General features: G+C 47.2%; 1 protein-coding gene across 1 annotated transcript; it reads right to left on the reverse strand.

The window, feature by feature from the left end:
• Positions 1-1,601: 1,601 nt before the first annotated feature.
• TDGF1 (teratocarcinoma-derived growth factor 1) lies at positions 1,602-4,309 on the reverse strand. Its single transcript, XM_036333856.1, has 5 exons — positions 4,264-4,309; positions 4,054-4,182; positions 3,266-3,380; positions 3,071-3,180; positions 1,602-1,717 (listed from the first exon to the last, which is right to left on the reverse strand). Exons 1-5 carry the CDS (start codon positions 4,301-4,303, stop codon positions 1,602-1,604), a joined length of 510 nt encoding a protein of 169 aa, XP_036189749.1. The 5' UTR covers positions 4,304-4,309.
• Positions 4,310-12,408: the final 8,099 nt, after the last annotated feature.

Genomic DNA, 12,408 nt, shown 5'->3' on the forward strand with positions numbered 1-12,408 from the left:
ATGATTTCGATGTGAAAGACAAAGAACGTCCAGTTCAACTGATAAAGCTTGAAGACCAACAATGACAAGCGTTATTGGATGAAGATGCGTGTCAAACTCAAAAACAACTTGCAGGAAGATGAAACGTTGCTCAGCAAACAATTTCCGATCGTTTACAAGCAAAGGGAAAGATTTTAAAGGAAGGAAAACGGGTGCCACATCAACTGAACGAAAGACAATGGAAAACCGAAAAATCATCAGTGAAATGTTGCATTAATGGCACGAAAGAAAGTCTTTTTTGCATCGAATTGTGACTGGCGATGAAAAGTGGATTTATTCTGAGAATCCCAAATGCACAAAGTCATGGGTTGATCCAGGTCAACCATCAACATCGCCTGCAAGGCCAAATCGCTTCGGAAAGAAGACAATGCTCTGCGTTTGGTGGGATCAGGAAGGTGTGGTGTATCAGGAGCTTCTAAAACCAGGTGGAACCGGTAATACTGATCGCTAACGACAACAAATAATCAATTTGAACCACACTTTGATCGTAAAGTGACCAGAATGGGCCAGAAGACACGGCAAAGTAATTTTGCTTCATGATGACCCACCATCACACACTTCAAACCAGTTAAAGACACGTTAAAAGATCTTGCCTGGGAAGTATTAACCCACCTGCCGTATTCACCAGACCTTGCTCCTTCAGATGACCACTTGTTCAGATCGATGGCACACGCACTTTTTGAAATGCACACGTACATTTCAAAACGTACGAAGAAATGGAAAATCGGGTCTCTGAATGGTCTGCCTCAAAACAAGAAAAGTTCTATTGGGAAGGTCTCCACAAATTACCTGAAAGATGGGGGAATGTGTAGCTAGCAATGGACATTACTTTGAATAAAGCACTTTGGATGTTTCTCTTGAAATTATCATGTGTTCTTTGATTACAAAATCCGCATTATTAAACGGTAAATGGTCAATCCACATTATTAACCGGTTAATAATTAATCCTCATTATTAACTGTAATAATGCAATACAACAAAATAGCATACATATCGAATCGCATATATATCAACACATGTGTAATTCCATCCATTGAAAAAAATTTACATTATTAACCAGTACCCCTAATAAGTAGTTGGTTCAGGCAAATCTCATTTATTGTGCTTTGCTTTTATTGTGCTTCACAGATATTGTGTTTTTGTTTTTTACAAATTGAAGGTAAGACCCCTCACCTGCTAAGATTACAACTCACGGAAGGTTCAAATCATGGTAAACAATTTTCAGAAACAAAATATTTTAAATTAAGGTATGTACATTGTTTTAGACATAACGCCATTGCACATGCAATAGACTACAGTATAGTGTAAACATAACTTTATGTGCACTGGGAACCAAAACATTTGTGTGACTCCCTTTATTGCAATATTCGCTTCACTGCAGTGGCCTGGAACCACACCTGCGATATCTGAGGTATTTCTGTCCTGTAAGAAATGTCAGGGACCATGATGGAAATCTAGTCACTACTTCAAGGCAACTAAAAGTAATCAGCTCCCAGGACGTTGGAGGGACAGCCTTGACAGGTCACGAAGTCTGCACGACAAATGTTGCACACAAAGGTCGATTAATATGAACTTTGTAGAGCAAGGCAGGTGCCAGCCAGCATGAGAGCAGCGCCTGCGGATGGCATTAGTTCTGGGGCGCTGGAAGCTGCGAGGTGCTCGTCCATCCCGTGGCCATCTGGAAGGAGGGACATTTGGTCATGAAAGGAAATCCCTCCGGCAGTAGGTCCTGCTGCCCACACACGTGGCAGAAGGACACGAGCCCAAAGCTAGTTGGGCTCAACATTTGAGTACAGGGTGTTCATGGGATCAACAGTGCTGACCACACAAAGTCAGACTCCTGACAGATCTTTCCACAGAAGTTGCCACAGGCCGACTGTGAACTTGCCCTTCCCTGGACCTGTGCTCTCACCCACCCCAGCCGGTGACATCTTCCCTCAGTTGCAGGGGTCAGCAGAACGTGGCTAGCCTCTGATGACAAGGACACAGCATGTTTTGGTCTCATGTCCAACCATTCAACTCACACTTAGCAAATGCCTGTCCTGGGCCCAACTTGCAGGGGTGCAAAAGGGAAAGACGTCCCAGCCTGGATCGGGGGTGGTGGGGGGGGGGTCCCATCTTGTCCTCACATGAAGCAACCGCTTTTACCTACTTTGTGGACTGAATGTTTTCACTTTCTAACACCTGCAGGGGTGGAACTACGAGAGGCCCCTGGACCTGGGTGGACCCAGAAACCCGGTCAGGTCGGCCATGATCAGAAGCAGCCTAGGAAGGGGAGTCAGACACTCAGCAAAACAGAGCGAAGAAAAGCTTTCGCGTTTGCACTCAGGCTTCCCACAGGACAGACACAGACCGCTAAGGGGAGCCTCTGGACTCCATCTCCTCCCATCGCCCCGTTCCGTTGAAATACCGGCCATGCAACAGCAGAAAGAAAACTGATGAGAACGGAAGCCACCCAACAGCCTTCTCATGTCCACCTTCTTGTCGTTGTTTTCCTCAAGTCAATGCCAATCAACAAGGTGCAAGGGTCCTCAGACCAACCACCAGGGGGTCTGTGCAGGGACCTCTTTGGACCCATAGTTCCTAAGGGACAAGAGTGGGGCCAACCCCTGGTGTAACTTAAGGGCATTAGTTGGAGTTGGGTGCCCCCGCCCTGCTGCTGGGGTGGCTACTAACTGAGCTGTACCCCCTGGAGATTGTCTGCATCTCTCTGCCTGAAGGCAAGGAACACCGGAAAGTCTCTTGGTGTTTTAAGCGGTCAAACCTTCTTGTTTATTTTCCTCAATAGACGGTCACGTACTAGAAAATCTCAGAGACTTGGAATAGCTCTCGATCCGAAAGGCAGCACAGCCAGCGACACTGAGGGCGAAATGCCAAGGTCACTGAGATCACCATCCCGCCTGCAGTCCTCGAAACTTTTACCGGCAGAACTCCGGCTGCCAGTCCCCAGCAAGCCACGAGGTAAGGCAAGAGACCCCTCTAGCTAAGTGCCCACAAGCAACTGACAACCCGAAAGGGCAACGCCACTTACCACACCCGGGCAGGAATGTCTGAGGGAAGCAGCGCAGCCGGCCGTGCCAGCATTTGCACATGGAGCACTTCCGGGGCAGCCAGGTGTCGTGGGGCACAGACCCACAGTTCCTGAGAGGAGCGCATAAGGTGACACATACGTACGTAAAGTCCTCACTTCTCCTCCCCCCCCCCCCCCCCCGAGTTCAGGGCTTACTCTTTGCGCTTATCGTGCTCACAGTTCCGTCCATAGAAGGAGGGGGGGCAGGCACAGAAGGACCCCAGCATGCAGGTCCCCCCGTTCAGGCAGCAGGTTTTGTTGAGCTCCTTACCTGAAAGATGAGAGATGGCTGAGAGGGTGGAGGGATGGGAGAGCGGAGTTCCTGTGAGCAAAGTTTAGTGCAGCACCAAGGGCGTGGCCTCCCGAAAGTGTGGGCAGAGGTCTAAACATCACAGACCTCAAGAATAAGACTGGTTTTTAGTGTTCTCTTTGATACCCCTGCCTTTGAGCAGATAAATCGTTTTTTAAAAATATATTTTTATTGATTTAAGAGAGGAAGGGAGAGGGAGAGAGAGAGAGAGATAGAAACATCAATAATGAGAAAGAATCATGGATCGGCTGCCTCCTGCACGCCCCACACTGGGGATGGAGCCCACAACCTGGGCATGCGCCCCAACCAGGAATCAAACGCTCATAGGTCACAGGTTCATAGGTCAGTGCTCAACCACTGGGCCCCCTGCTGGGCAGCAGAGAATCTTGTTCATGCAAAGGCCAGTGGTGGTGTCCGGAGCCCCAGCGTGAAGTGGAATCAGTGAAGGAAACTCCAGGGACGCAAAGTGCACACACACTGCCTGTCTTCCCTCCACAATGAAAACCTGTCCCAGCACCAGCCCAGCTCCAGAGCAGGTTCCCACTCTCTCAGGTGAAAGATCAAAAGACAGAAAGCGGGAGAAGGGCCCGGCTGTGACACCCCACAGTGGAGAGCGGAGGCAGGCGGCTCTTACTGTCCTGGATTCTCACGGGTGGCACCAACTGGAAAGGCCGATGACGAATCGCAGGCTCCTCCTGGGACCGAAGGCTGCCCGCTCTGAAGGCCAGGTTTCCCTGTGACGGACGTTCATGGTGGCCCAACCCTTAGTGACAAAATCAACTCGTGGAGTCTGTGCATCGGCCCGTAAAATTGCTAGTGACCCAAAGAACCGAAAGTCTCTTACCAGCAACTAATTCCAGTTCAAATGCTTTGGAAACGGCCATGATCAGAAGCAGCCTAGGAAGGGGAGTCAGACACTCAGCAAAACAGAGCGAAGAAAAGCTTTCGCGTTCACACTCGGGCTTCCCACAGGACAGACACAGACCGCTAAGGGGAGCCTCTGGACTCCATCTCCTCCCATCGCCCCGTTCCGTTGAAATACCGGCCATGCAACAGCAGAAAGAAAACTGATGAGAACGGAAGCCACCCAACAGCCCTCTCTTCAGGATGTACTACTACTTCTTCGGCTCTGCCCTCACATGCACCTTTAGTTAAGTCGGTGTAAATCTCTGATCATCTATTTCACATGTTTTCCTCCTTCATATAATTTTTATATGTGACATTTTCTGTGTAATTGACAAAATCACATTTTGCTGACTATTTCATTTAAAACAATCATTTGAAAGGTTTTCAGGTTAAAAACATTTTCCACTATTCTTTTTGCTGCCCGTGGTTTTGCAAATATTGAATCTATGTCTTTCATCTTCTCAGGAGCAGATTTTTAATTTGGTTGCAACTTTGACCTTTTCTCACACACGAGTCCCAGGCAGCGCCCGACCCTGATGGAAAGTCGTAAAGGCACAGTCTCTCGGGAAGCACAGCGCACTGCTGGCAGCTCTTTTAAGGTTTGAGCAAATGAAATCAGACGAGGGGCTCGGGCACCATTTCCTACGCTGCCAGCTCATCACCACAGGCTCGCAGGAAAGGGGACCTACCTGGAGGGGAAGCTGTCCATCTTCACGGCCACAGCGCTGGACAACTCAGGGGGAATGTCAGTGCGGCTTCAATTCAGTCCTTGCCAAAGCACCCAAAGGACACATCGGTTTACGGACATAGAAATGGGAATTTAAAACATAAAAATATCCTGGTGAGAAATACACGTTTCCTAGGCCTTAGAAGCTGGAGCCAGGATGTCTGGGGAAACCGGTGGGAGGTGGGGGCTCAGCCTCCCGGGATTCTCCTTTCTTCCCTTGGCTGGGCGGGAGGCGGGGACCTCCACCAGTGACAGTGCTAAAGCTCCCCACGGAGGGGACGAGAGGCAGAAAAGCCACCTAAACAAAGAGCGAGTGGAAAAGGCGGATCTTTTAAGACCGGAGTTAACCAGGACTAATGCCTATTAGTTGTGGGTTAAAAATATCGCGTTTACTTTTTTTGGGGAAAAAGGCGAATCAATTACACCAGCCAGTCGGGCGATTCAGGTTGGAAGAGTGGTGGAAAGTAATTGCTTTGATCAGGAAATTCTAAACACCACGTACGGGGTTCTCAAGGCGTTTGATATTTTATTGCCAAGTTTTAATTCTTGAAATTTGCTTTCATCCTTGTTTTCCTAAGAAAGGTACTCAGGGGCGCAGTGGGGAGTTAGTTGGGGGGGGGGGGGGAGGTGGGCGAGAGCCTAGGAAGCTTGCAAAGGAGCCAGAAGTTCAGAGTCAGGAAGGGCCCAGAGGGGGTCCTGACCACACGTGACGGAAAATTCTTCCCGGGCTGGAATTTCAAATTGGGCTCGAAGGAGGGAGCCCTGGACAGGTGGGGAAAGGAACTTACACAAAAGCTTCCCACCGTGAGGCTGGCGAGGTTAGGCAAACGCCAGCCTTTGACTTTGGAAATTAGGATTAAATTACATTTAGGAGCTACCTGTGACTTGGACGCATTCAGTAACAAATTAAACACTGGAGCACTGTGCTCCGTGAGAGGAGGGTGGCACAGGACACCTGAACTTGGGGTCAATTCTGGTGTCACGGGGGGGGGGGGGGGGGGAGACCAGAGGCCAAGCTGAAAGCACCTCCCTGCGGAGCGGGGGGTGGGGGGGGGGTGGCGTTGTCTGCTCCCATACCTCCCCTCGGGAGGGAACTGTTTTTATTGGGGGGGGGGGGCATGAGAGCCAAGGGCAGATGCAGCCCATCCAACAGCCAGCAGATGTTCACTGGGCCCTCCAGCTCCCGGTGCCTTGGACCTTCCTGGGGGGCGGACCTTCCTGGGGGGTCGGGGACTTGGCTGGAGGCTGGAAGCCGGATGTGGGGGAGGACAGTGCCTGGGAGGCTCCCCCCACCCCCAGGAGCTGCAGGGAGGCTTAAAGGAAACAAAGAAAGTGCCCACAATCCATTTGTGGGTTTACATGTCTTCTCTGCGGAAGCCGGGCAGGCAGCAGCAGCACCTCCTTATCCAAAGGGGCTGTGATGGGACTTCTAGAACTTGAACTGGGACCCTGGCACAGGCCTCCCCATGTTCAGGGGGAGAGACTGACCCCGAGTCTGGCGCTGGGGGAGTTGAGCCCCAGCCCAAGGCTGGCAGCCTCCTGCCCCACCAAGCCCCTCACCTGAGGACGGAACTCGCTGAGGAGACTGCGGTCCTCAGGGTGCGGAGGGCGGGGGAAGTCGAGTGGTTGCAGGGCAGACAGAGCCTGGTCGGTTTCCAGATGGAAGGGCTCTGGTGTTGAGTGGCCAGGTGTTTGCTATGGGGCTGGGGACCCACAGGCCGTTCACTGAACAGGCATTTAATGTGTTTACCTTGTCCCTGTTAAGGGCTGGGCTCTGGGGTCCGGACCCAATTGTGAGAGGTGACCCGTGTGTAGTGAGGGAGAAAGGACATTGTCATTGAGGTAACTGCAAACTCTTGCTTCTGCCTCTGAGTGGGGGTGGCTGGTGACTTTAGAATGGCTGCTGGACACCTCTGCTCGGTCACTGTGGGAATGACAGTGTCGTCCCCCACCCCCTCACCCCCCCCCCCCCCCCCCAGCCTCCAGCCAGCGAGTTCTGTGTCGGAGACCACAGAGCACCAGGCCTGGGGGTAGGAGACACTGGAGTGGGGGTCTCCAGACCCAGGCAGCCCTCCTCCTCCCAACAGATACTCTTGGCCTTGGGAGTTCTCGTACTGCCCTCAGAAGGGGGCATTAAGAACTGGGCCAGGAGACAGAGCTGTATGTAAAATCACACAAGTAAGCATTTGGCTTAAAACCACCCGCCCAACCAAGAACAGTCAAACCAAAAAACACCATAGTCAAAAGACAGACTTCCCGTGTCTAAGGTTCAAGGAAGAAAACACATTTGGAGATGGGATAGATGTTAGCTTGGTCGAGAACATACAGAATTAAACCCCAACTAAAGAGTTAACCAAAAGGACAGCCACTGCTGCAGTACAATGATGAGGTTGTCAGGGACAAGGCTACTGTTACCATCGAACTCCTGGGACGCACGTGTCTTACCTGTCACTGTTCCCGGAACGTTCAGGCTGGGCTGTGGCGTCCTCCAGCTAGGATGGCAGGGCCTCTGACCCCACCCCCTCAGCACCCAGCAGCTTGTGATGAAACCGCGCCCATTCATTAACAAGTTAATGGCTTTCTGTTCTCACCAATGAATTTAAACAGCATTTGCCACACGTCTTGGTGCTGGGGTTTAGAAGGACGTATTTTTGCTCTTGCAAATTTGCAATCTCAGTGGGGAAGGCAAGCTCAACCCAGTGCCTTGAAAGCTACATTGTCCCATAAACTGGGTGGAAGGAAGAGAAGGGCTTGGGAGAGGACCACGTGTGTGTGTGTGTGTGTGTGTGTGTGTGTGTGTGTGTGTGTGTGTGAGTGGGGGAGTGTATTGTATGAATTCCTCTATAGACACATCATAAATTATCTCATCAGTGAATGGACAGTTGGTGTGTTCCTGCATTTCGCAGTGAACTCCCGTGGACATGCATCCTGGTGAGTGCTGGAGAGGGCATCGGCTGGTAAATCTCTAGCCCTGGAGTCACTTGATGAAAAAGCGAACCTGTCCAAGTTAATTTCCCTCCCTTTCTTCCCTCCCCCCCCCCCCATGTCCTTACCAGCTGGCTACAATGCCTCTTAATTTTTTGCTAATTTGTATGTGAAAAACAGCATCTCATTGTTGTTTGTATTTGCATTGTTCCCTGTGTTTTACGGGATGCTTGTACTGCTGACCCTTGGACAACACGGATTGGAACTGTGTGGGTCCACTTATATGTGACTTCTCATAAATTCTGTATTTTCTCTTCCTTATAGTTTTCTTACACATTTTCTTTGCTCTAGTGTATTTTATTGTAAGAATAGAGTATATAACAGATAGCACATACCAAAATGTGTTAATGGACTGTTTTTGCTCTGGGTAAGGCCTCTGGTCAGTAATCAGCCATTAATAGTTAAGTTTTGGGGGAGTCACAGATTATATGTGGGTTTCTAACTGCTCGTGGGGTCAGTGCCCCTCACCCCGTGTTGTTCAAGGGTCAACTGCTTTTCTTTGTTCTATGACTTGGCAGAAAGCTTTAGAGGAACTTGAACTGGCTTGTTTTGGGAGAAGCAGCCAGGCCATTAGCTCTGAGAAGCCCTTCCTGTCCTGAGCCAGGAAATCCAACAAAGAGGAAAGAGAAACAACTCCCAAGAATCGGAAGCAATGCTGACTTCAGGGCAGCTTGTTCAAGAGTTTACCGTGGAAATAAGACAAGCTTGATGCACTCACTGGAAGTCAGTCAGGGTAGGAGAAGTCTGATTTAGCGTTTCAGGCATGACTACGATTTAGAATTCTTTCTCACCAAAATTTTTCTCCTTCCAATCAAATTCAACAAATATTGACTCCCCAGCTCCTCTGTGCTGAGCACCGTGAGGAGACAGAGTTCTCCCTCCCACCCTCTGCCACCCAGATAAGATAAGCCCAGTAATCTATGCCAAGTGCCATTTTAATGTTATCAAAAAGCTGCTAACTGGGAGAGGGCAGTCACTTCCTGATTCTGAGGCCAATGGCCCCAGCAGACAGATGGATGGGCAGACAGACTCCCAGGAGTGAGACTTGGGAAGGCAAGCGGGTTCCACTTGGTTCCACAAGACCTGGAGAATCTCGCTGAAAGTGCCTCCTAAGTGGATCTCGCCTGTGTTTACATCCAGGCATTCCTCGCAGCTCTTCCCAGGTTTGAAGTGGATTGAATGCAAGTGGAGGGAGGGGAGTGTCTGAATCAGAAATGACGGAAAGTGCTCTGGTGAGAAGGCTTCTGAAGGCCAAGGGTCCCAGGGCCTGAGAGGCGAGCCCCGCCCTGCAGACAGCCCAGCCAGGCTGGACTCCTGAGCTCAGGGAATCGTGAGCTAATAAATGATGACAACTAAGTTTGTGAAATTTCACAGCAATAGAAAGTGAAAACAAATACCTAAAAACATTCGTATAAGATAATAAGGGTTACAGTTAATAAATTATTTCAAAGTGAGCATCATGGAACCACTACTCAGGTCAAGATGAAGATTATTAGAATCCCAGAAATCTACTTCAGGCCTCCTCACAACCACCATCCCCTCTTCCCCAAAGCCAGCTACTTTTCTGATTTCTAATCCCATAGGTTTATTTTTCTGTGGATTTGAAACTGTATATATTTTTTGCTCAAATTTATGTCGGTGAGAGTCATCTATGATGTTTGTGGAAGTTTGCTCGTATTCATTGCTGTAGAGTATTCCCCTGCAGTGGACCGATACAAAGGTTCATCACCACTTATTTATTTTAATTTACTTTTAATTATAGTTGATACACAATATTATATTAGCTTTAGGGGTACAACATAGTGATCCAACATTTATATACTTAATGAAGTTATCACAGTAAGTTTAGTAGCCATCCGTCCCCTTACATAGTTATGGTATTATTGACTCCATGCTCTATTCAGCACCATTTATTTAAAAAAAAAATCATTCTTATATTACTGCTCTATGACACCATTTTCATTGGGAATCAATTGATTGTGTGTTTGTGAGCTTGTGTTCTTATGCCTTATTCTGTTTGGTTGGTCTACTTCTGCCAATACCCCTCTGTCTTAATTACTGTTAGGGTCGCTGAAGGGGGAACGCATGAGGCCAAAAGGGGTAAAGAATTATAAGTTTACTAGAGGCCCAATGCACGAAATTCATGCAAGAGCAGGCCTTCCTTCCCCGGCTGCTGGGACCGCTTCCCTCTGGCACCCAGGATCCGGGCTTCCCTCACAGTCCTGGCTTCATTCGGAAGGTCCTCTGATCTAATTAGCATATTACGCTTTTATTATTATAGATTGTTACATCTGCTAGCAGAAGGCCTGAGACCAAAATGGCATCAGCAGGGCAGAGTAGAGGGAGCTGGATATTTATGTCTCTTGTTAGGGTCAGGCAGAGCAACTGGTCAGACCAAGTGCAGGTGGGGGCCAGATGTTGGTGGTCACTGGACACTGGCTGAGGTAGTTTACTGGGAGCCAAAGGTTGTTCATCATGAGACCTATAAGGAGAATAATAGGACAATTGCCGGGAGGGGCAAGAGCCCTAAGAGCATAAAGGAGCACAAGAATGTACCTAATAATTACTGTAAGTTTATAATAGTCCTTGATATTTGGCATAGCAAGTGCTCGACCCTTGACCTTCATATTCAAGATTATCTTGCCTATACTTGATCTTTTACATTTCCATGTAGTTTTTAAATAAATTTCTAAATTTCCCCAAAATTCTGTTGGGATGTAGATGAAACTACATTGACTCTTCGAAGAGGAGTTGGCATGAACATTTGTATCACATTGAGCCTGGCAGTCCACGAAGATTTCTTCAGGTGTTTAGTTTCAATAATTTTTATCGCTTTCTATATAGAGGTTTATACAGTTTAGTTAGATTATTCCTAAATATTTGTTTAGTTTTAATGTTAAAGAAAATGGTATCTTTTACTTCCATTTGTGTGGTTGCAGATATTTATATTGACCTTGTATCTAACTGACCTTATGAAACTGACTTGTTCCATTAGTTTGCTTGGGCTGCCACAGCAAACGCCACAGGCCCAGTGGCTCAACAGCAGACGGAGTGGTCTGCAGGTGGTTTCTTCCGAGGCCTCTCTCCTTGGCTTGCAGTTGGCCACCTACTTGCAGTGTCCTGAGCTTTCCTCCGCGCGCAGGTCTCTGTCCTAGGCTCTTATAAGAATACCAGTCACATTGGACTCGGGTCCACCCAGATGACCTCATTTTGTCTTAATTACCACTTTAAAGGTCCTATCTGCAACAGTTATTTCTGAGGTACTAGAGGTTAAGACTTCAACATATAAATTTTGGAGTGATCCAATGTAGCCTATAAAATGTACCAAATCCCATAGTTTATCTGAGGATTTCTCTGGATTATCAACATAAAGAATCATATTACTGGTTGGCTGGTGTGGCTCAGTTGGTTGATCATCCTCCCTTGAACCAGGATGTCACCGGTTCAATTCCTTGTCAGGGCATATACCTGGGTTGTGGGCTCCATCCCCAGTAGGGAGTGTGAAGAAGGCAGCCAATCCATGTTTCTATTTCTCTCTCCTTCTTCCTTCCTCTCTGAAATCAATTTTTAAAAAGATTAAGAAAGAAAAGAATGAGCAGGAAAAGAAGAATCATATTACCAGTGAATAATTATATTTGTTTTATATGTAATATTCTATATTATATATATTCTATTTATTATCTGCTTATTTATTAAGTGAAATGAAATTCACAGAGCATAAAATCAACCACTGTAGAGTGAAAAATTCAGTAGCATTTGGTATATTCACAATGTTGTGCAACTACTACCTCTAACTAATTCCAAAACATTTAAATCAGCCCCAAATAAGACCTCATGCATAGTAAGCAGTTGCTCCTTGGTGGTTGGGTGGAGGGTTTCCAGATAAAATTCTGGACACCTAATTATCATTAAATTTCAGATAAGCAACAAATTTTTTTGGTATAAGTATGACATGCACTATTTGAGACATATAAAAATTATTTGTTGTTTATCTGAAATTGAAATGTGCCTGAAAGCATTTTTATTTATTTATTTATTTATTTTTTTATTGCTTACAGTATTACAAAGGGGAAAGCATTTTTATTTACTAAATTTTTTTTGCATGCTATTTGGGTGCATGTTAGAATCGAGGGAGCCTGGGCCATACAATGGCCCACTTCTCCCATATTAGCATCATCAAAGCATCCCACTGCATTTAGAATTTTGAATGCATTTATGGGGAAAATATTTTTTCCACTTAAATATGATTAAGTTTTAAAACATTTAGCTCTCATAAATCGAAATAGTATTTAAGCAATATCTGAACTGAAACTACTTTTTCCATTTATATTCTTTGGTTCATAATACTACAAAAAACAAAACAAACAAACA

This window comes from Myotis myotis, unplaced genomic scaffold (assembly GCF_014108235.1).
Source record: "Myotis myotis isolate mMyoMyo1 unplaced genomic scaffold, mMyoMyo1.p scaffold_m19_p_13, whole genome shotgun sequence".
Taxonomy (NCBI): Eukaryota; Metazoa; Chordata; class Mammalia; order Chiroptera; family Vespertilionidae; genus Myotis; species Myotis myotis.